This window comes from Neodiprion fabricii, chromosome 6, assembly GCF_021155785.1.
Source record: "Neodiprion fabricii isolate iyNeoFabr1 chromosome 6, iyNeoFabr1.1, whole genome shotgun sequence".
NCBI classification, from domain to species: Eukaryota; Metazoa; Arthropoda; class Insecta; order Hymenoptera; family Diprionidae; genus Neodiprion; species Neodiprion fabricii.
In genome coordinates, this window is record NC_060244.1 from 3,636,746 (window position 1) to 3,658,873 (window position 22,128).

A 22,128-nucleotide genomic window follows, 5' to 3' on the forward strand; every position below is an offset into this window, starting at 1 on the left:
CTGGCATGAAAGTAAAATGTTTAACCATTGAATGTAGAAGTGAGTTAAATAAAGCAATTGTGGTGTTGGCGCAGTTTTGCCATTCTAACAGTCGTTCCTGTCAGCACAAGTTGTGCGAAAGTCAAACGATGCGACAATCGCTGTCAACATATCTCCGCAATGAAATCTAATGATAGCTGCAAGTCTGGTTTATATCTTCGGATAATATTCAGTAAAACTGACTTGTAGATCACATGTTTACTGATCAGCCGGCTAGAATAACCTCAATCCTAACTCGCCAGTTACTTGGCGGGATCTGTGACGTAACGATAACATTTGACAAACGAATTAGTGTATCACTTTTGAACTATATAAAAATATACGAAGCGGACTTATTATCTTTAAAGAATGTGAGTTTGTATTTGTGATATAGTGCTCGATGATGCAGCGATGGATCACCCAAAAGTTACCTGAGAACCGGTATATGAGCTAACTAGCTATATGTTTTTTCATTTGTTAATCCTCTACCCTTTCCTAAACTGTAAAACGTCACGCTTCATGTACGCTTAAACGATAGTTAGTTTTCTATTTACTCGGCGATCGGTTCGTACAGCTGAAATATTCAAGCAGAGAAACTGTATGCCATAAGTTGGACAAGGAAAAATATTTGCGTTAACGAATAATTTGTGATGTGGTCCGAGAGTACGGCAAGTGTACTTCAAGGAATATCATTAACACGAACCACCTTCAATTATAACCCACAAGTACAGGTACGAATTTTTTTATACATACTATATTTTGTCCCGTCGAAGGGAAAAGAGAGTTATTTATGCGTTCTGAGGAACATGTTGGAAATTTTTGCAATCGACATTTACGAGCAATATAATTTGAGAAGACTATTTTTTGAATGGGTGGCATGAGGGGATTTATGCCTAAGTGAATCCGTCTGTTCGTAGGCAATCCCTTCATTACAGCGTGGTTATGATTACCTATACGCCGGCGGATTTCACAGGCTTCCTGCATTGCGCGTCCACTGTGCATAAAAAGTCCATTTTCTTGCAGAAAGAAATAGACAACGATGTAAACGATGCAGAGCTAGTTACGCTCGGTAAAATTATAGCAGATTTGAGTTGAACGTAAAAATTGAATCTACCATCCTTTGACTTGGCAAAGCGCCGCCCGTTTCGCGGAAAGTAGCAGTTTAATTGTTCGACAATAACTAGTGATTGACTTTTGCACTCGATGCTTCTAACTATCTGCGAGCAATAAAAGAATTCCAGGTAGCGTGATTTATGAGCACACAGCTATTATTGCAGAGAAAATACTTATGAATCATGTCATTAACTACAGTTCCATCTTATGCTAAATCCAGGATTTCAACTACTGTAACTCTACTTGGATGGAAGCATTCTCTTGTACAGCAATGATGTTCATTAATGCCTTGGACTTTCTTCCGACTAACTTGTTTTCGGTCCGAAATAAGATGCGAGTTCGATTCTATACGAATTATATGTATATGGGACCGAAAGCAAGTTAGCCGAAAGTCGAAAGCATTAATAAATATTACTGTACGAATGCTGATTCTGGTTGATCTTGGACTTGGCATTAGATAAAAATTAAGTATGACCGACTTCATAAAAAGTTAAGCTCAATCCGTGTAGTCTTTATGTTCTCCAATACTTTTTCACGCTTCTCACGCTTCACCGTGTCGAAACATTGTCCGAAAACAAAGAAACGGTGGCATTTTTTAATGAAGCATCGTACACATACTATGTATATATAGTTAGGCAATCGATGAGAATCCAGAACCTGAAATATATCGCTATTTCAGTGGAATCGAGAGAGCAGCGAATGCAGCGCTGGGCCGAATCACGGCGAAATATATTGTACGCGCAGAGTTTCTTTCATCTATCAGTTCATATACTGAGTTTGTCGCAGTTTGCCCGATTTGTCGTGAGCCATTTTGTGCATCGTTCAAGCAGCTGTACAGCAAGAATTTTCATACGTTTAATTCGAAATGTCATAACGAAGTTACTTGGTGTTTCGTTCAATTGCTGACGCCGTATGAGAGTAACGTAAATTTGATGATAAACAAACAGTCAGTAGTTTGAAAAGTAATCGAACATTTTTTCACAAAATTTACTCTCGCGAAACAAAGAACTTTTCGATACTTTTCAATAACCTTGGCCTGCACGGTATAATAGTAAGTACTACAGATTGCGATGTTGTTAAAAATAGTTGTATGCCTCAATCAGCGTATATGGATACTTTCAAAAATTGAACCATGTAAAATAGTCTTCAGGACTATAACCACCCAGATCCAATCATTACGTATGTTCACAGTACGTTTGGAACGTTCAGGGTAGAAAGTTTCTTTTTCATTTTCTTCCCATCTCCATCCATACATACGTATTAGGATGCTCTACTATTGGATTGTCATACATTTAAGATATTTATAGTCGACTGGTCACGAACTATGTTTTTGTGTAGTTAGGGCTGTTTAACCCATAACTCGACTAAAACAAGTAACAGTACTGACTTTCACTCACACTTCGGCGAGTTACATCTTCGATTCCCTTGTCTGTGGAGGCAACCAGATCAAACTTCGTCCATAATTTTACATTTGGATTTAGCGTTCTACATCCTTGTCCTTGTTTGTTTTTTTTTTCTCTTCAGTTCACCCTCTCATGTTGGTAGTTTTTGCAATGTTGGTCTAAAAGTAGTTTTTTTGGAGCATTGAACTTCAGCCATGCATGTAGGTATATATTTTTTCATTTGCTTTCAATTTAGTCTAAGCATAAAATATATGAAGTATCATTGGACTGATGCCGTTATATGGATACTTTTTCAGTGAGCTCGGATTAATGGAATTAGCACTTCTTACCTGTTCTTTTACGTCAGGATTAATGGCAAGTCGCAACCTTATTCGCATGGCAGTTGCAGTTATCCACAAACCCTGCGTGCCATGAGTATTCAACTTTCTAAACAACTGACATTGTAACTAGGATATAAGTTAAGGTTAGTTTTACTTGTTCTGATACGATTTATAATCTCGGAAGTGTACAGTTGGTGCATTGGAATTAGTTGTTTTAATTTTCAATACGGATAGCAACTACTTTCATCATTCTGTTCATTCAAGTCTGTGGGTAAAGTTTAGTTGCCTCCACATGACGCTTTGTTTACCTAACTTCTTGTTTGTTTTGCCAAGCTTAAATTCTGCAACTGCAATTTCTGAACGATAATACCTGATGGCTGATGCTACTAAATGAAAAGTATGATATCATCCGATAATGAGTTAATGCGATTTGCTAAGCTTACAAAAATAAACTTAATTATTTAAACGCAACTGTGCAAAGCTTGTCCAGTGTTTGTACCTAAGAGACTAAAAGTTTCAAGTAGATGATTTAGCGTTTTCTCTGTTTTAGTCCCACCTTACCACGATAGGTGCAAAGCATCAACAATTGAAGAATGAGCAATGACAACATGCAACATCACCAGCATCACCACTCGGGGGATGTCGAGTTAGCACTTGTGCTTCCCACCTTTCCAAAATCAAGGAGGCCCTGCGTAAACGTATGGATGGACAAGATGAGCAAAGGCTTGTTGTCTTGCGCACACTTTAAGGAGCACTGGAGAATTTGGGTGCCGAAAATCTATAGCCCTGAACCAAATGGAAGTTGTTTGGACTGGAGTTTCAATGAGGAAAAGGCACAGAAAATTCTTTACAGTTCTTTAGAAGAATTTATATGCAATGGCAATCCACAAGAGGTACTCCAGCAGCTCAGTCAATTGGATAATCCACCGTCCGTGTGTGGGAAAGTATTCAAAATGGGTGAACCTACTTACAGTTGTAGAGAATGTGGAATGGATTCAACTTGTGTTTTATGCGTCGTATGTTTCAAGCAATCTGCTCATCGTAATCATAAGTATAAAATGGGAACATCTAGCGGCGGGGGCTGCTGCGACTGTGGCGATCCCGAAGCATGGAAGAACGATTCGTCTTGCAGCATACATAAAGCTGGAATTCAGTTCAAAAGTAGACCTCGCAATAAATTGCCTGAAGACATAGCAGAGAGGGCGAAAGCTACGTTCGAAGCAGTGTTGAAGTATTCTTACGAGCTCTTGTCCCTGGAACATGTACCTGGACTACCATCTGATTTGTGTTTGAAAGGAACAGATGAAGATCCACTTTCTTTACAGGCGACTAGCGATACTTATTGCACTGTTTTATTCAACGATGAAACACATACGTTTGAACAAGTAATCGGTACATTGTCTCGAGTAATAAAGTGTAGTCATCGAGATGCAATTGAGTTTGTAACGAACATTGATAGAGAGGGGAGAGCGGTAGTAAAATGTTCAACTTTTCAACATTGTACTGAATTGAAGTCTGAGATCGAAAGATTCACATCCAGACATGGAAATCGCCCACTCAAAGTATTGGTCGTCCACGCGGATGTTGTTGCTCATCAGTTATTTGCAATGAAACTCCTAGCATGGCTGCAGGAATTCATGGCGCACTCGGAAGGCTTCAGAATAGCATTCAGTAATGTCGCTCTCCATACGAAACTTTCTGACGTATCAATCGTCGAGGGAATTCTTATGAGGGACTCGCAGCTTTGGAAGGCAGCTCGAACAGCCTGGCATAGGCTTTTCATCTCAGGAATGTTGGTAGAATATGAAAGTAAAAAGGCATTGGCATCTGTATTTACGTACAACTATGGCACTGTCATGAAGGATTTTATTAGGGATGACCATGATCATTCCTTTTCTATTGCTGCACTATCCGTTCAATTATTCACCGTCCCTACACTTACGCATTATCTCATTGCACATAATGATGTACTCTTTATACTGTTGAACACATTTATATCAGAGAGCTCAAGAAAATGCAATGCGCAAGGTAAACTAGAATTTGAGAGAAATTCTGCCAACCAAACTTTCAAGAGAGCTCAACACATTTTATACGACTTGCGATATTTATTGAGTGCAAAGCCAGACACATGGACGGATGAATTGAGGCATGGATTTCTGCAAGGTCTTTCAATAATGCTAAAGCTGTTGTGTAGTATGCAAGGAATGGACGCTGTCTCAAGGCAAGTCGGACAGCACATAGAATTCGAACCAGAATGGGAATCAGCCTTCAATTTACACATCAAGTTGGCACCAGTCATCAGTCTTACTCTTGAATGGTGTGGTTCCGATAGGACTGTTTTCATTAAAGCATTTAGGCTGGTTTTGAAAAAACTTTACGAGCTTCCAGGAAACGACCTTGGCCCAGGACAAGTTAGGGAACTAGCTAATCACAGTGCCTCGTGTTTGCAGTACGATGTTTCCACAGAACCTGTATCTATTCACCTTCCGTTATCTAGATTTTTAGCAGGTCTGTTTTTATACTTGGAACGTTATAATCTTGAGTTTCAAAGCTCGGAATTTATGATGCCAACTAAACCGACACCGGAACAAATAATAGAACCTGTTTTAAGAACGCAAGCAATGTTTTCACAAGTTCACGCTGGTATGTGGCGACGGAATGGATATTCAATAATGAACCAGTTGTTCTTTTATCACAATGTTAAATGCCGAACAGAAATGCTTGACAAAGACATTGTCTTACTACAAACAGGTGCCTGCCTGATTGAAAGCAACGAATTCCTAATTCATCTTTTGAATAGATTTAATCTACTCAACTGGGCAAACCCAGAATTTGAAGCAAACACTCTGAAAAATCCTGAGGAAGATAGCATGAGACAAACGATCAGTTTAGTTGAAGAATTTTTAGGGTTACTCATTACTATTATCGGAGAAAGATATACACCCGGAGTTGGAAACGTAGATGCTGACGATAGACTAAAAAAGGAAATTATACAACAGCTGTGCATCAAGCCCCTGCCACATTCAGAATTAAACAAGACTTTACCTGACGATGTACACCATGAAACAGGAATGGAGAGGGTAATCGACGACCTTGCAAACTTTAAAAAGCCATTATCATCGTCTGCCGGAAAAGGAGTATATGAACTGAAACCAGAATTTTATGCCGATTATAATGTGTTTTTTTATCATTACACCAGAGAAGAATTCAGCAAATCGGAAGAGGAGCAGCGTAAGCGAAGAAAGGCAGCACATGAATTGGAATGTTGTCCACCACCGAAATTGCCCAAATTAACGGAAACCTATAGTTTGGTTGCTAATTTACTACAATGTGATGTAATGCTACATTTAATGCAAACTGTTTTGGAACGTGCGCTTAATTTAAGAGCCAGAAGCTATTCTGAGCCTCAAGTTCAGAGATTACTTCATCTGATCGGTTACGCTTTGCAGGAGGAAGAGTCAGGCTATTACGCATTTTTCCGATTCACTGAAAGATCTACAAAGTGGGAGATTTATAAATTACTGGAACAATTATCTCACAGTCCGAGGCTGGATGCTCACAAAGATTTGGTCACATGGACATTGGAGAAGTATCAGGAACTTTTGGGTTACACACCGTCCGAAGCAAGAAATGTACCATCTTCTGCACCGTCAACGGAACAAAACAGCGAACCAGAGGCCAATAAAATGGACAAAGAGTGGAGAACCCAAATGGCTGCGCAGCAACGAGCTAGGATTATGGCTCAGATGGCTACGATGCAGAAGAACTTTATGAAAGAGAATGCAAAGCTGTTCGAAGAAACTGCCCTCGAAGGTAACAAAGCTAACGATCGAGGTTCTAATTTGGACATAAGCGAATTTTCGGAGCAAGCTCCTGTGGCGGTAGGTATCAATCAAACAAGTAGAATATGTGAGGAAGAAACATATACTTGTATACTGTGTCAAGAGGATCAACCAATAACGGCCACTGGTCCTGCAATGGTACTTGCAGCGTTTGTTCAACAATCCACCGTCCTATGCCAAAACAGAGTAAACACAGACGAACCCAACCCACTTTTTCTCTCTGATAAATTGGGCGCAGCACCTCATACCAGTACTTGTGGTCACGTAATGCATGCGCAGTGCTGGCAAAAATACCTTGAAAATGTACATGCAAAAGAAAGCAGGAGGCCTTACAGAACTAGACAACCGGCAAGCTTTGACATAGACAAACAAGAATACCTTTGCCCTCTTTGCGAGTGTTTGAGTAATACCATATTGCCACTTTTACCACCTCTTGGAAGCCTGCAGATGTCCAAACAAAACAAAGACAATGTAGATTTCTCTATGTGGTTACGAGCTTTAGTAGTAACGCTTAGTTGTAAAGTCAAAGTGACTCACGGAGTTGTTGAGTATTCAGAAACTAGTCACGATTTGTACTGCCGCTATTGTACAGTTGTAAATCCCCAAGATTCTGTCGAGAGGTTTGACGAAGAGGTATCGTTACAACATCAAATGTTCGCCTGCCCAATTGAGCGAGTATCACGAGAGCTAGGAGATGTCGGAGCGTCGTTTGAAGCGCTTTATGCTCAAACCGGACCTCATCTCTCTAAGAATTTAATTGGAATGATACATTTATTTGCTCAAGCCACATACACCAAAGGGCTGGATGTAGAACCACACGACGGAGACCCCCGTGTACCGCTGTTGGCATGGAAATCGACCGTTTATACTATACATGCGATAGAATTTATTCTGAGAGATATGGAAAAACCGCTACTCGGAGCTTTAACATCGAGGCTGAGAGACAGTCTAAAAGGATTAGTAAGAATCGCCGCATTTCTTGGATCAACCTGGCCAAACACCACTGTGATTGGAAATCATGCTCTACATTTTCTGACCATGCTCCTAGAAAATCCACATGACGGTCCCAGTGTGTTGGACTGGGATCCCTTGGGAGTTCTTATTCCACTAACAGTCTCTCTGATGAATCTCTACAATATAAAAGCGAACGCTTTTTCCGGATTGGTTACCGGCGGTGTACAAGAATCTCATGCATTGAAGTTAGTTTTTCTCTCATTGATCGTCAGAATTCTTGTCACCATGGAGTACAACGAGAACGAAGTTATGGACATCGACAATAAACATTGGGAGGACGAGTCAGTGTTGAAATTTGCCGAAGAATTGGGTCTGAAAGTTGGGAGTTACACAGCGTCGGAACTTTGGAGGCGTGTGCAAGCAGCGAGTATACCGTTTCTTCGAGCCTGTGTCCTGTACTTTCATTATTTGACTGACGTACCCGCACCAGCTGAACTAACAATACAAGGGGGTGATACTTATGAAAATATGTGTAAATATTTGGGTCTTCCTGTTAGGTCAGATGAACTGTTGGATTCGGAAGCTGTTGTAAATCTTGCCAAATTGTGGGTCGCCCATCCAAAGGTTCAACAATATCTGTCCGGCACGAGTACCATTGTCGTGACAAAAGACCCACTGATGATTAATAAACTTGTAGATTTGCCAGAAGACTATAGCGAATTGATAAACGCAGTTTCTCTATTCACATGCCCGAACAGTGACAGAGAAGACTCGAGGAATCCAACGATGTGCCTTGTTTGTGGCGAGATGTTATGTTCGCAAAGCTACTGCTGTCAAGTTGAGTTGAATAAGGTAGCAGTGGGGGCCTGTATTTATCATGCTAGCAAGTGTGGAGCTGGAGTCGGACTATTTCTGCGAGTTAGAGAATGCGAGATATTATTTTTAAGGTCTCCAACTAGGGGGTCCGTCACCTGTCCCCCTTATTTGGACGAGTACGGAGAGACGGATCAAGGCCTGAGAAGAGGTAATCCGCTCCGACTTTGCAGAGATCATTACAAGCAGCTAAATCAATTATGGTTGGGGCATGGCCTACACGAAACTATAGCCCGAGCGGTCCAGTCATCCAGTACTCTTATAACGATGCAATGGCAACATCTATAACCGGTCTGGCAATCCCATAATTGATATCTATCGGATTAACCAAAAAATACTAAATTTACGATTAGTATAAGCGAATAGTGAGTAATGTTATTGTTAATTATTATTTGATTTTACAGCCTGAAAATTATAAAATTATTTATTTCTTTAGACAGCGATTTGTCGAAAGTCTTTGTACATTTAAATACTGCGATATTAAATATCCTTGTTGCATGTTTCAAATAATTTCAGAGTTTACTGAAATTTGTATTGTATAAATTTAAATATAAATTCATTTTCAACTATAAAACTCTACATTTTACGAATTTTGACTTGCCATACATATTGGAAGAAAGGATATAAGGACAAGGAGAATAAATAAGAAACAAAATGGTACTTATCCGAATGCTAACGCAGTAATATCATTGTAGAAGACGTGAAATCGTAAATACAGTACTTGTAAATTAATAAACGAGAAGAATGTGTGTCTGCCAAGTCTCCTAAAATTTAAAATGTGAGAAAACATCACAATAAATATAATCGAAAACTTTTATTACGTTTTTGAACAGTTATTTTTGAGTAGATTCCGAGGTACTGTTGAAATTGAATTAACCAGCGGTAGTATACCACTCTCATTCATCCTCACTAAATGGATCGCTGTAATTTACCCTAGACCGTCATAGTATTTACCATAGAATCATAAACTAATCTCGTATTCGATTCATTCTATTCTGTGTTCTGCTCCATTTATTTACCGTAAAAAACATACATGCAGGGTGACCCACGACGATCGACCAGTTTCAAACCGCTGTAATTCGCAAACGAAAAATTTTCTATGAGAAATAAAAACAAGTTCTAGTCGCAGATTTTCACCAAGAATACATTAGTAGCCAATGGGACGATATTCCTGGATCACCGTGTACGTATATTTCAAACGAACGCTGAACGAAGACACTGAAAAAAGTGTGGAAAAGACTTGCGGTTGTTCAAGCCGTCAAAAGTTTCGTGATTTCCGATAAACGAATAAAAATGATAAGATCGTCAATTGAGCGATATAGTATCTTGCTCAGCTTTTTTAAATTGAGAATACGGACCATGTCACTAGTTCATGTTGGAAAAAGACAGGAGGAAAAAAGAAACAATGAAGTACGAAAAAAAGCGGAGCGAAAAGACTGTTAAATCCTGTTTGCGTTATAAAAATTAAATAAAAATAAAAAAGATTCTTCTTTTTCAACGCAAAATTCTGTGTTATTACTGTTCAATTATTTTCGTAACATGATAATAACAAAATAACACTGTACAATGTTGAGATTAAAAACCAGTCGATAAGAATGATCAAATTTACGATTATTGTTTCCACCTGGCACAAAAAAACAAGAAAAAAAGAAAGAAACACATTGAATTATCATCGTATGCAATCCGATTATCCAACAATTGTCATGCGATTCAAATGAGATCAGCGTGCAATATTATAGTTGCGCATAACGTGTGGGCAGTGGAGCTGTACGTTATTAATCGATTCGAAGTATTACCAGGTGATGTATTTAGCACGCACAGTCATATAATGCAATTCAGTATACATGAAACCTTGATTAAAAATTCACGAACGTTGATGTAAAGTGGAAAATTTGCGAAGCTTCACCTGCAATATCATTTCCACGCACATCGGTGCGACTCGTATTAAAAGAAGTAATGCGTAGAATCGCTGTAACATTATCGTAATTTGTTTTGTGGATCATCATTGAAGGATGTGGAAGTCGAATCGTTCAACTTTCTCTCTCCGTTTTGGCATCTTACTTATAATTATTGGGATTATTACCGTTGTCATCCAACCGCACGGCCTTATCGTGGATAGTTTATTAGACGCGGTTCGCACACATTTGTTTTATCTCCTTTGAATTTACATTATATTAAAGGGTGTCTCAGCTGGAGCAAAAATTGACACCATGATTACGTACTTCGTGCTTACCTATATTTTATAAAGTGATTACGAGAGCTTACTTGTCAAAAAAAATTTTACTTTGATTACGTGATTTTTCATGGTTTCTAAGATTTCATATGATTTCTTAAGATTAAAAATAGATTCCTGTAATCCCGAATGATTTCTCACGACTATCAGTGATTACATTGACGATTATTACTGATTTCGTTGCGATTTCAACCATTACAAAGTAATTTCGGATATTACGAAATGATTTCGAATGATATTGACGTTTCAATCGCTTAAGCGAAACACCCCTTGCATTTTGCGACCGTGATTGTAATTTTCATTCCTCGGGTATTTTCATTGGACTGCAATCCTTGCAGAGACTCTCCTACGTATTTATTTTCCAGAACTTAGCATTGGTCAAAGGAACCCTGGGATTTAATTTCTGGGAAGTCACAAAATTGGAATTTAAAGTATACTTATTTCACGTTACTAATCCCATCGATGTACAGGAGAAGGGCGAGGTGGCAAATATAGTTGAACGTGGCCCTTATGTTTACGAGTAAGTGTACAAGTAAAGTTTGAGTATAAGGTGTCTCGTGCAACTGCGGATGATCGAATATCTAAGATCAATAAGTTTGCTGTAACACTGGACAAAAATTTTAAACATTCCCCAGCGAATTGCTGGAGAAAATTGTCATCGAGACAGACGATGCCGCCGATACGATCGATTACCTGGCAAGACGAACGCTCGTTTTCAACGCAACGAAGTCTGGTAATTTGTCAGAAAATGAAGAAGTCACGATTCTGAACGCAGCTCATGTCGGAAGTTTAATCACGGTACGTATGCAGGTGAACAACAGACGCCTTTGTGACCTCCAAAGATCTGAGGAAACAGTGGCTTTCCGCATCACCGTACTTTGCATACACATGAAATGACGTAAGATACGTGTTAACTCGATTAGATAGCAAATGGTTTCCCTGCGCTTCTATCAAAATTTGGAAACGGCCTAGCTCAGCTATTTTCTGACCCGACGAGCATTTTCATGCGGGGTCGGGTGAGAGATATTCTGTTTGATGGATTACCGCTCGTATGCGACCCTAAAGCCCACCCAGAGCTCGTCCTTGTTTGCGGTCTTCTGAAACGTCAGCGTCCACCAACGGTCAGAACCACTTCCGAAGCTGGAATCTACGCCTTTAGCTTCTTTCACAAAGTGAGTTATCCACGAAACTGACAACCCTACATTAGCCCAATACTAATCCAAGCGGCGTTAGGTACGTTATAGGGTACCATCGAAACATTAATATAAAACTTAATATTCGCACGATGGGAAACTCAGGTTTTTTACTGGCTAATTGACTCGTGGAACGAATAAAATTATGTAACAAAAGAACGAGTTTCATTCAGCAGAACGCATATTGCTCAATAGTCGAATCTCACATCTCTAGATCAATGGGACGGATGAGGGACCGATGACCGTATCTCGCGGGGTAAACGATCGTTACACTACCGGACATTTATCGGAATTCAAAGGCTTGCCTTACGCAGATTTTTGGAGTATAAAAAATTGCTCCATCATCCGAGGAACCGACAGCATTTTTTGGCCACCGATGAGCTCTCGACAACCAGAAGTATTTACGTACATAAATGACCTGTGCAGGTAATAACAATGATAGACGATGATTGGAAAATTATCATTGTGTCGCACATCGGAGTAATAATGTGAATTGATGAAGATAAAATTTATCATTTCCCGAATCAGATCGGTTTTCGCTGTTTATAAAAATGACACGGTGTACAGTGGTCTACTAGGCTATTACTACACCACCACGGAGAGCTTATGGAATGACACAGAGTCACCCTGTTACTGTCCACGGGAGAAGAAAAAAATCGTCTGTCCAACACAGGGTCTGCTTGACTTGAACAAATGTCAGGTGTGTATCATATTTCGGTTAAAGTTTAACGACGATTGGGATTGAACCACGATCTCGCCACATTGATGACCAAAATTCAAAGCCGCGTGCAAATACTCTAAGCAGATATGATCCTCGTACACTTAGTTGATCGACCGCATAGCTGTACTACAGAGATATTTGCGTTCCAAATCTTGAGCCCATCGGCTAAGTCTCTATCGTTTCAAACTTATTACAACACTGTTAATGAGCTGACCTATTTATTCTGATGACCTATCTGCACTACGATGTTCCATATCGCAAGGAAGTGCCGGTAATGATGTCGGAGCCACATTTTCTGCACGGTGACCAGAGCCTATTTTCAATAACTAATGGCTTGCAACCTGACGAAGAAAAGCACGCAACATACGTTGTGGTGGAGCCATCGACTGGAGCACCGCTCTCTGGGTACAGGAAAATGCAGCTGAACCTCAAACTTCCGCGTTTGAAGCAGATTCATGTCGTCGCTAACGTGACTGAGGGAGTATTTCCGTTGCTGTGGGTTGAAGAGGTGAGACCGTCACGAATTGCTATCATCGAAAGTAGTGGTAATTCGGCTGCTTTGTTTTGCTGCAGGGGACAACTCCAGGACCGAAAATATTAGCCCCAATTATTCTGGTCCATCGGGCGATCCGGTTGATGACCTTTCTATCTTGGATGCCGTTACTTTTTGGTATATTTCTCGTCGCTTATTCCTACTGCACGAAGACATCAGCAAAAACTGAAAATCCCAAAGCCTCGGGCCGAAGTACATCGCTCGCGGCTCATTAGACCTCCAAATACTCGGAGCCTTGTGCATTCCTTCAGGTTCATGACAAATAATATTGTCAGTCTTAATTGAATTCGATTAATTGAAAGTTAAAGAAAAAACCGCGTCACAGCCGTATGTATGTACAAAAATCGTTACTATAATTACACTAATATATATATACATATATATTACAAGTATAAATTTAGTCGTACAGTTTTATTATTTCTACCATTGACACCCACGAACCGAATACCAAAGCCAGAAGGGCTAGAACCACAAGGGTGCCGTTCTTCCATAATCTCCACCTATACGTCCCCAGGTGATTGTCCCAACATGAAACGGTCTCAACTATTGCCGGAACGGCTATCCCGAGTATGGAGAAGAGCACCGAACCGATCAGCGAGATGAACGGCTCGAGATCGGGAATCGCAATGGCGAAAATAACTAAAAAATAAACAAGTCACGATTACAAACTATGTGCACGAACAATCGTTTGTGGCAAAAGTGGGAAAAACGAATTTTCACCATCGCTACCTAAAATCCGTATCCATGGACTTGAAACAGGTGCTTGCTTACCTGTAACGATAACGAGGAAGATACGTAACAAGGTCTCCGCGATGCCTTGGAACTTTTTGCTCACCCGCACTCGAAGAGCACCCCATATCACGTCAATACCGATGTAGTACTGAAGGCCATACGTGAAGAGGATGGCCAAGGCGATGAGGAGTTTCACGGCTTGACTTAGGCTGAGCAAGGAAGACGAACGATTCTCTGATTTACGGTCCGTACGGTCTACCGCTCCAGTTACGAGCATTGAGAAAGAAAAGCTGTGTGCATTTTCCTTCGAGTGGATGATTTTTTCTACTCACACGTCCGTCGTATCCAGGTTCAAGGTGACGCTTCCCAACGTCAGTTCGCCGTATTTTAGATACCCGAAGACCCCAATGACGGCGTAGAGCGCGACCACCGTGGTCATAGCTATATTAAGGACGCTCGGACAGCCGAGAAAGTGTTCCGGTGTGCGCATGCTGTTTTCCACCGGCATTACCTGCGGCAAATCGACGCGTACGTTCCTTTTTTAAATATCTTTTCGTTACGTTGGCTCGTTTATCATTACACGAAAGGCAAGGTTCGATAATGCGGTTACGTGTCCGCGACAAGTGTAGGCTGTTATAACGATTGGAGTAATTAATTTCGCCCTTGAAACGCAAACGTGCCTTTTCAGGTAAAACATCACCGTTTGCGATTAAGTGCGAGGTAACTCCTGTAACGGAAGTCGCGAGCCTATAGCTTCGTTACGTAATAATTGAGTAATTTACCGCGCCGATTCCCTCGATGGCAAACAGTACGGTAGCGAAAAATTTTGGTAGTTGGCCAGGACTGGCTATCAAGTTGACGCTGCTGATCGGCTTTATGTCTTGGAACAGGTAGTAGAGGGTTATTGCGAAACCGACCATTATGCTGATATTTGCTATCACGGAAAATGGAACCAAATGTTTGAGATTCCTTATTTGTCCCAGAGCCAGTAACGCGGGCACCAGCATCAACATGTAAAGTCGAACAGAAATATCCGTTCCGGTGTGATAGTCTGCTACCTGAAAAAGAGCAATCCTCGTCAAATTGTTGTCACACTCTGACACCCCTCCCCCCCCTCCATCAGGAATTCAAATGTTCAATTTTTTCGATTCGAAACTGTTCAAATTGTCAAATGGTTGTTCTTGTTGTTGTTGTTCTTGGCATTGCTGTATTATAACCGTGACGCAGCTGCAAGTGCGATATACAATCACCTTGTACTTATTCTTCGTAATTACCTATCGCCGTCTGGAATTCCAATGAGGTTGTTTGACATGCGGGACATGAGCGAAATAAATTTTATAATAATTGACGTGCCGAATACGCGTGCAAGTAGTTTTTTTTTTTTTTTTTGCTAGAAAAGTTATTCTCTTTTCTATCATCATCATCATCATCATCATCATCATCATCACCTGTTTAATGGAAGTCGAGATGAAAACTACATAGACGCAGGAGCCGCTTATGCAAGTAGCAGCGATCGCCGCGTCGACGAAAGATTCTGCAAACTTGGCGAGGTGCCGAAGGGGCTTAGGACCAATGCGAAAAGCGGCACCTGCCGTTTGAGCGAATGACATCATGGGTGTCCGCGTCCGTTTACAAAGGACCTGCGACGAACGGACCAAAATGTGAACGCAATGCGCGCACAGAATACCGATCAGGATGGTGCAGATTGCCCCGAACAGAAGACCCCCGTTTTTTATCGCACTCGGCATCGCCAATATCCCTGTACCGAGGGAGGCTTTCAGGAGGTGAGCCAGCGAACCTCCGTCTCTGAAAATTTCGAACGTACATACCTATAGTGCAGTTGCCGACACGATCGACCATTTAAAGGGTGTACAGCTTGGACGGTCCAAAATCGTACCTATTTTGAGATTTTTTTCTTTTTTTTTTTTTTTTAAAACAAAAATGAAAATACTTGGAGAAATTTGAGTTACAGGGCTTTCGTTACTCGTCCCCTCCCCCTTTCAATTGAGTTGGATTTTCCAGCAAGAAATCATGCGTATAACGTGTTACTTAAAAATTGACTCACGAAGTTGCGTGTTTTTTATCCCTGTGATCGAAGGGGTCGTACAGTTCATCTTTGTCATTGTAGACGCCTGTGTCCACCGAGGTAATGGTAACGCTGTTGAAAATAACAAAAAAAAAATAAATAAACAAAAACGTATATTTAGACAGTTTTCGTTTCATCAGTCGAATGTTCATAATTAAGCTTCGACCAGTCGTTCAAGTACATTTTGCCTTCTCCCGATGACAATCAGGCGTTGATTCTCCTCGACAGCGCGTCGCGGATCACCCATAGGAGTGTAGGTAGTATAAGACACGTGCCACCGAGTTCGTATAAAGATTCCCGCGGCGTTTTTGACCTGTCAAAAGGCACGGCTAAACTCCATTCTGGTGGCGGAAGGCCGGAAAGAGTTACGCGTAACGAATGTCAATTTGTCTGAACTACCAGAGATTAATATTCACCGTGATTGCCGATGATGATACGCGCTCCTTTGCCACACACGTACACGCGCGTATAAGCTAGCGCATTGTTTTTTCAAACTCAAGAACTGTGTTACATGAAGTGATTCACCCGTACGGGGTCAAGAACTACACCGGCTTAAGATTCCAGCGGTATATCCTCGTACGAAACTACTTTTTTCGAATCGTCATTCACAGCTGTTCGTTGCTGACGCTAATTATACCGTATCCGCGATATATTTTGCTACTATAAAGACTATCGCGTATATCCGGACGTGCTGCGCTACGTTGACAAAGATAATGACAAAGTGCAGTCAGGAATGCAGCATGGTGTATTATACGAAGGTGGCATTTTGCACAACTATAATATAATCGATGCGCATGTTATTCTTACGTGCTGCTGAAGTTTTCCATCCGATTCTTGCCATCGGATTCTTTCTGCTTCTCATCCATGACGTATCTGTGAACAATGAAAACACCGGGTATTTATCTGCTGGTTAATGAATTCTCCAATTCCTTTAAATCCACTGTATGCCCCGGGCTATTAGATATCTGGGCTTTGTGTTGAAAATAAAACTTTTCAACAATAAATCGAAGATGTAAAATATACCTGCTGATTGTTAATAATTGACCTTGTTTCGTGTGTTGGCTTATAATGAGCGGGTCGTAATCAAGACTATCTACTCGAATGAATATAATTAGAGCAAAGACGATTATTCGTTTATTCGAGATAATGGTGTTTTAACAAATTCCTTTACAATTGTCAAGTAAGAATTGTTAAATAATTAGCAAGTATCGATCCACGCTGCAATCGTATAATATTGTCTTTCGTCATCTTGTTTATTCGATTAGATAATAATATGCCTGTTGACATCTAACAATTTTTCCCCCCTCTAGCAGCGTTCTCTGTCACTTACGTGGTGGTGCGTTGCAAGTCTTGAACAGTGTAGATTTAGGCCAATGAACAGGTGGTTTTATGCTCATTGCGAAATGATTGATGTAGACTAATTATGATCCTGAGCCATAATAATTCGGAAGTGGAATCGCTCGCTGTAATTTTTCGGACTGCTGCACCCGCGCGTTACGAACCGAATAACAATTGAGATGTAACTTTTTGAACAAATGGGAAATTGACGAAAAAAAAAAAAAAAATACAACAACAACAAAAAAAGAAGAGAAAAACCTTCCAACACTACCATTTTTAACACAAGTTTGAACATTATATTCAGCTGTGATTGCACGAGACTAATAATTATGTTTTCTAATATCGAGAACAGTACTGTTACTCGCCGAAGGAAAATTCCACAATTTTTATAAGATTAACTCTATTTAGGACAGAGTTTCATAGCCGTATATCACCGCAGGTATAAACGATCAGTTTCGATTTCGCTGTGATAGCTGGATATTAAAGGGCAGGATGTCCCCAATCCGTCAATCAAACAATTACTCATCAGACTTGATCTAATCTGCAAGAGATACACCTTCGTTTACCAATTTAAAGTAAGAAATATTCTCTGTGAATTTGTCCCGATTACAATAAATCCACTGACGCGATACCACGTTTGTGATAGATAAAATTATTTTCAATCGTTCTCTGCTTGATTATACAATCAGACGTTGGCACACGTACTATTTCCGATAAAATCTCAAAAATCTCGCTTTCCATTCTCGGTATTTTTGCTCACCATGGGAATGCAAGTGGTAGGTGACATTCCTTTAGTTCAGTGGTAACGTAGTTGAATTTATAACAGCTCAGAGAATGAAAATGGATCGATGGGGATTCGTTCGAAAATTGGACACACAAACATTTCAAATGCAACATCAAAGTATGAAACCCGTTCTACGTACATTGCAAGAACACACTCTCCGCAATAACCAAGGTATAATGGTCATAAATCCAGATACACTTAACGAACCATGTCGAAGCCTTGGCTTGGTTTCCATCTGGCGTTTTGTTCACGCGGCAAATTATACGCACATCTCGCACTCAAGTTTAATTTATGCAACAAAACTGGAATTCTTACTTTACCCGATCTATTAATCAGGATTCCTGGTAGCGAATGAATCCCCGCAAGGCTTACTCATAATATGCCGGCTAGTGCCGTAACAAGAATCATTTACCCGCCCGAGTTTGATTCCATCCAAAAGTTTTGCCTACCTTTTGACGAAATTGGCACGACCAAAAGTCCCGGTCGCTATGACGCTGCATCGAAAATTAAAACGACATCGAATATGAACCGTTTCCGAGTCGTGAAAAGAATTCTTCACCGTCTTCGTCGCGGGACATTGACCTTTTCGATTACGATGTCAGGTGATTTTGAACCAACTTATGTATCGACTTGAAAACTCGAAAGGAGGGCCACTGCCAAGGGAATCTTTACCTCTCTGCTACATTGATCTTGAGCAAAATGTTACGACAGGTGAAACACTTGTTGATTATTTCGTAACACCGCGGATCGATCGCGTCGACTTTCGACTTTGGAAGGCTGAACGTGAATAGTTGAAATTTGAAAGATGGATTCGGTGAAAAAGGAGGATTGCGGGGCGCCGGGTGGAGGAGGAACCGTATAGATGTGAAATATCTTTTGATACGATATTGGTGAAACACTGGCAAATGCGTAGCCAGTAAACCTATCGGCGTGCAATGAGGAAACGAAGTTTTTCTCCACCGTGACGTAATTTGCGCGGGTATCAAAACTGTGAACAATCCTCCAGCTCATTTTCCATAGTTTAACAAAATCCACCGTTTCAGTGTATCGATTTTCATCATGAATTACTTTTAATTGAAAATACCTACAATCTGACTTGGATATCTTTTCGTCAAATATCACCGGCAGATGCATCGATATGAAACTGTTCTACCAAAAGATATTATCGAATATTGTTTTGCAGTCCAATTATTTTTATGGTAATAAACGTTGAGACATTGTGTGTGATTTTTCGATTTTTTTTTTTAACAATTTCTGTTTTCGTTTGTCGGGCGCTACAAAAAAATATCAATGCGAAAATATTTGCAGTAATCAGTGACATGATCGAATTTGGAGTGATTTTCCACACTGTCTTGAAAGTTAATATTATACCTACGCCGTTTGTATCTACATCGATTATTTGTCTCAGGATCATGGTCAAGACTAGTTTGTTATAGATATTGTTCAATCACGTTCACAGTTTTTCCGAGAATTAAGGTGCGATTCAAATAGTTTTGTAATTTTCATTCAATATATTGCAAATGTATGCGTGAATCCTTACGAATGAAATATATCATTACGTCGATACCAAGAATTCTATGTAAAAAAAAAAAAAAAATAACTATAGTAATATAAACATAAAAAAGCGTATCACTGAATCGGAAGAAAATTTACTCCACCAAGTGTGTTGCAGTAGAATGAATTTTCACCACACGAGTTGTTTAATTTCGTGACTTATCAATATTTCAATTTTGCAACAGATACTGGCGCCAAGTTTTTCCGCTCATATTTACCCAACTAAATACAGAAACTCATTTGCACATGTGTTTATCACGTATTTGAAAATTTGCATAAATGATGAAAAATTTGAATAAACAGTATTATTGTTCGTGCCGCATCGTGAATAACTATAAAATCATTATACCGAACGTATTCACGTTTTACAATGTATTTTCGCCCGTTACACATGTCAAAATTCTGTTACAGACATTCGTAAATATTTATGAAACCAACGCCGGCGAGACGAAAAGATTGTTCAACTTCTACTTTAGCCGCACGGCCGGCCTTTCCGATTAACACTGAAGCTGCCTTTGACGTTTCAAAGCCATGCACCTATGGAGCAGTGCCCCATTCCTCAAGTGTATTCGTAAGCAGATGTCGATGCACGATTGCAGGCAAGTAATTGTAATATGAAAGTACCTCCGCGAAATTCGTTACGTTTTCTCTTGACTCGAGCGCCTCTCCGAACGCCCGATAAGCCTGCAGATTGAAACTCGTCTCGCAAATTATAGTTTAACAATAAATTTCATCCAATATTATTGTTCGCGCAGAGTGTATATACATGCGGAATCGAATAGCGAAAATTAATTAGAAAAAAAAAAAAACAAAAAAAAAAAAACGAAACAAAAATTACACATCGCCGTTCTCAACTCACTATATCGAATTTCGCACGAAACGCACGTTACGGTAACGAGATCGAAAACGTTGCGTTGATGAACGAACCGCGCGGTCCATGACGAAGATGTATGTATGATTCTTGTGCGTTTATACCGCAAGGAACTCACCGCGTGCGGCATGCAGAATCTCTTAATTCTGGTAGACTGAAAGCTCGCCTCGAAATTGATAGTGTTATATATACCTCTACTATTGGTTGGGACGACGATTGTACTCCCAAGCACGGGGTGGGGGTTTGTCCTTGCGATATACTCAACGTACATACGTACACCTCGACTCGGTATTCACCTGTTGTGTACGCAGTTATGTGTAGATCGACAAGCCGTTGACGGTTATGCGGCTATAGTTTGTAATTTTCATTACTATTAGTTCAACCACAGCGACGCTTCGCAGTTTTAATGTGTTTCTTTTTTTCTTATTTCTTTTTCCCTTTTTTCATTCCTCACAACCACATGCGACGAAAAGTCAAGGTGCTTTCAATAATTTCACTGCTTTATTGTATACGCGGGTATACAAACACAAGACATTTGGCGTTGTGTGGAATTCACACATTACGATACGCATACAGGTTAACACATATGCCACAAAAAGTCCAATGTCGAACCTTAACGCGTCTAACAGTTATCGATACAGGAGCGGTTGATGTACTGATTTTTTTTAACGAAAAACCTGTTCCAAATGTTTTTCTTTTTCTTTCTTTTCCTCTTCCCTGCTCGTACTAATACCGTGCCGGTGACGTAACACGATTAACAATGCTGGTTTACCGAAATTTTTATGGTTCGGATCTGACACCGAATATTTAGCGTTGAGAGCGTGGTAAACACCATTCGGTGGTTAATTACGGGACGCCTGATCAGCAGATAGAATCTTCAGTCTTTGCTATACCGTATTCCTCTACCATTTTCTTGATACTTTCGAAACAGCCGATTACCTGCGAATATAATAAAATTTTCGTATCAGTGTGGCGAAATTCTCGATTCTTAAAAGCACACGTATAGGTATCTATGTGTTATACTACACACGCACGCACGTCAAAGCCATTCGAGCTTTATTATTACAGCTATATCAAGATGTATATATTTGCACGATACGTTGTGCATCGGAATTTGCGAAAGTCGTTTCCTTTGCAATTGCGTCATCCTAAGCTGGAACATATCCTCCCCCTTTTCCACCATGCTTTGATCATTGAAAACACCGGATGTCATGGAACGTTAAGTGTAATTTTTAGCTCTTCTACGCGGTGAATGTAATGAAAAATCAAATTGGAAATAATTATGTATTTAAACGTTAGCGTTTTGTGTTTCGAGCCTCGTTTAACAACGTTTGACAACCAATGTCGTCTTTACGTAACGCATAGTTTAGCTATTCCGTAACAGCGAATGTACCGGCAGAAATTTGGTATTCTTCGTTACGCATTCCGATAAACTAAAACCAACCGGAAAGTTAACGTGACAATTAATGAACAAAAGAAAAAGAAAACGTCACAGACGTCTACACATTCCTGCAGAATTTTATGTACCAAGTTTGTATAA

General features: G+C 40.1%; 3 protein-coding genes across 10 annotated transcripts; 2 read left to right on the forward strand and 1 right to left on the reverse strand.

Annotated features, from left to right (window-relative positions):
• Positions 1-1,888: 1,888 nt before the first annotated feature.
• Positions 1,889-9,981, forward strand: LOC124184401 (E3 ubiquitin-protein ligase UBR2). 4 transcript variants are annotated; one of them, XM_046574052.1, is made up of 4 exons: positions 1,889-2,182; positions 2,656-2,738; positions 2,831-2,997; positions 3,405-9,981. In XM_046574052.1, the coding sequence occupies exon 4, from the start codon at positions 3,448-3,450 to the stop codon at positions 8,809-8,811; it is 5,364 nt and encodes a 1,787-aa protein (XP_046430008.1). In that variant the 5' UTR covers positions 1,889-2,182; positions 2,656-2,738; positions 2,831-2,997; positions 3,405-3,447; the 3' UTR covers positions 8,812-9,981. The 4 variants fall into 4 exon arrangements, with proteins under 4 accessions (XP_046430008.1, XP_046430009.1, XP_046430006.1 ...); XM_046574053.1 differs by having other exon boundaries at positions 2,656-2,734; XM_046574050.1 differs by lacking the exon at positions 2,656-2,738.
• A 411-nt stretch (positions 9,982-10,392) lies between these two features.
• Positions 10,393-13,665, forward strand: LOC124184405 (sensory neuron membrane protein 2-like). The gene is made up of 8 exons (XM_046574056.1): positions 10,393-10,655; positions 11,122-11,276; positions 11,392-11,554; positions 11,680-11,928; positions 12,164-12,375; positions 12,478-12,649; positions 12,933-13,178; positions 13,244-13,665. Exons 1-8 carry the CDS (start codon positions 10,536-10,538, stop codon positions 13,436-13,438), a joined length of 1,512 nt encoding a protein of 503 aa, XP_046430012.1. The 5' UTR covers positions 10,393-10,535; the 3' UTR covers positions 13,439-13,665.
• On the reverse strand, positions 13,556-20,816 carry LOC124184406 (proton-coupled amino acid transporter-like protein pathetic). Of its 5 annotated transcripts, none has more exons than XM_046574060.1 (8): positions 20,707-20,816; positions 16,849-16,914; positions 16,021-16,113; positions 15,404-15,761; positions 14,738-15,013; positions 14,288-14,466; positions 13,995-14,164; positions 13,556-13,862 (listed from the first exon to the last, which is right to left on the reverse strand). In XM_046574060.1, the coding sequence occupies exons 2-8, from the start codon at positions 16,905-16,907 to the stop codon at positions 13,621-13,623; spliced, it is 1,377 nt and encodes a 458-aa protein (XP_046430016.1). In that variant the 5' UTR covers positions 16,908-16,914; positions 20,707-20,816; the 3' UTR covers positions 13,556-13,620. The 5 variants fall into 5 exon arrangements, with proteins under 5 accessions (XP_046430016.1, XP_046430018.1, XP_046430014.1 ...); XM_046574062.1 differs by lacking the exon at positions 20,707-20,816 and adding an exon at positions 20,342-20,434; XM_046574058.1 differs by lacking the exon at positions 20,707-20,816 and adding an exon at positions 20,067-20,131.
• Positions 20,817-22,128: the final 1,312 nt, after the last annotated feature.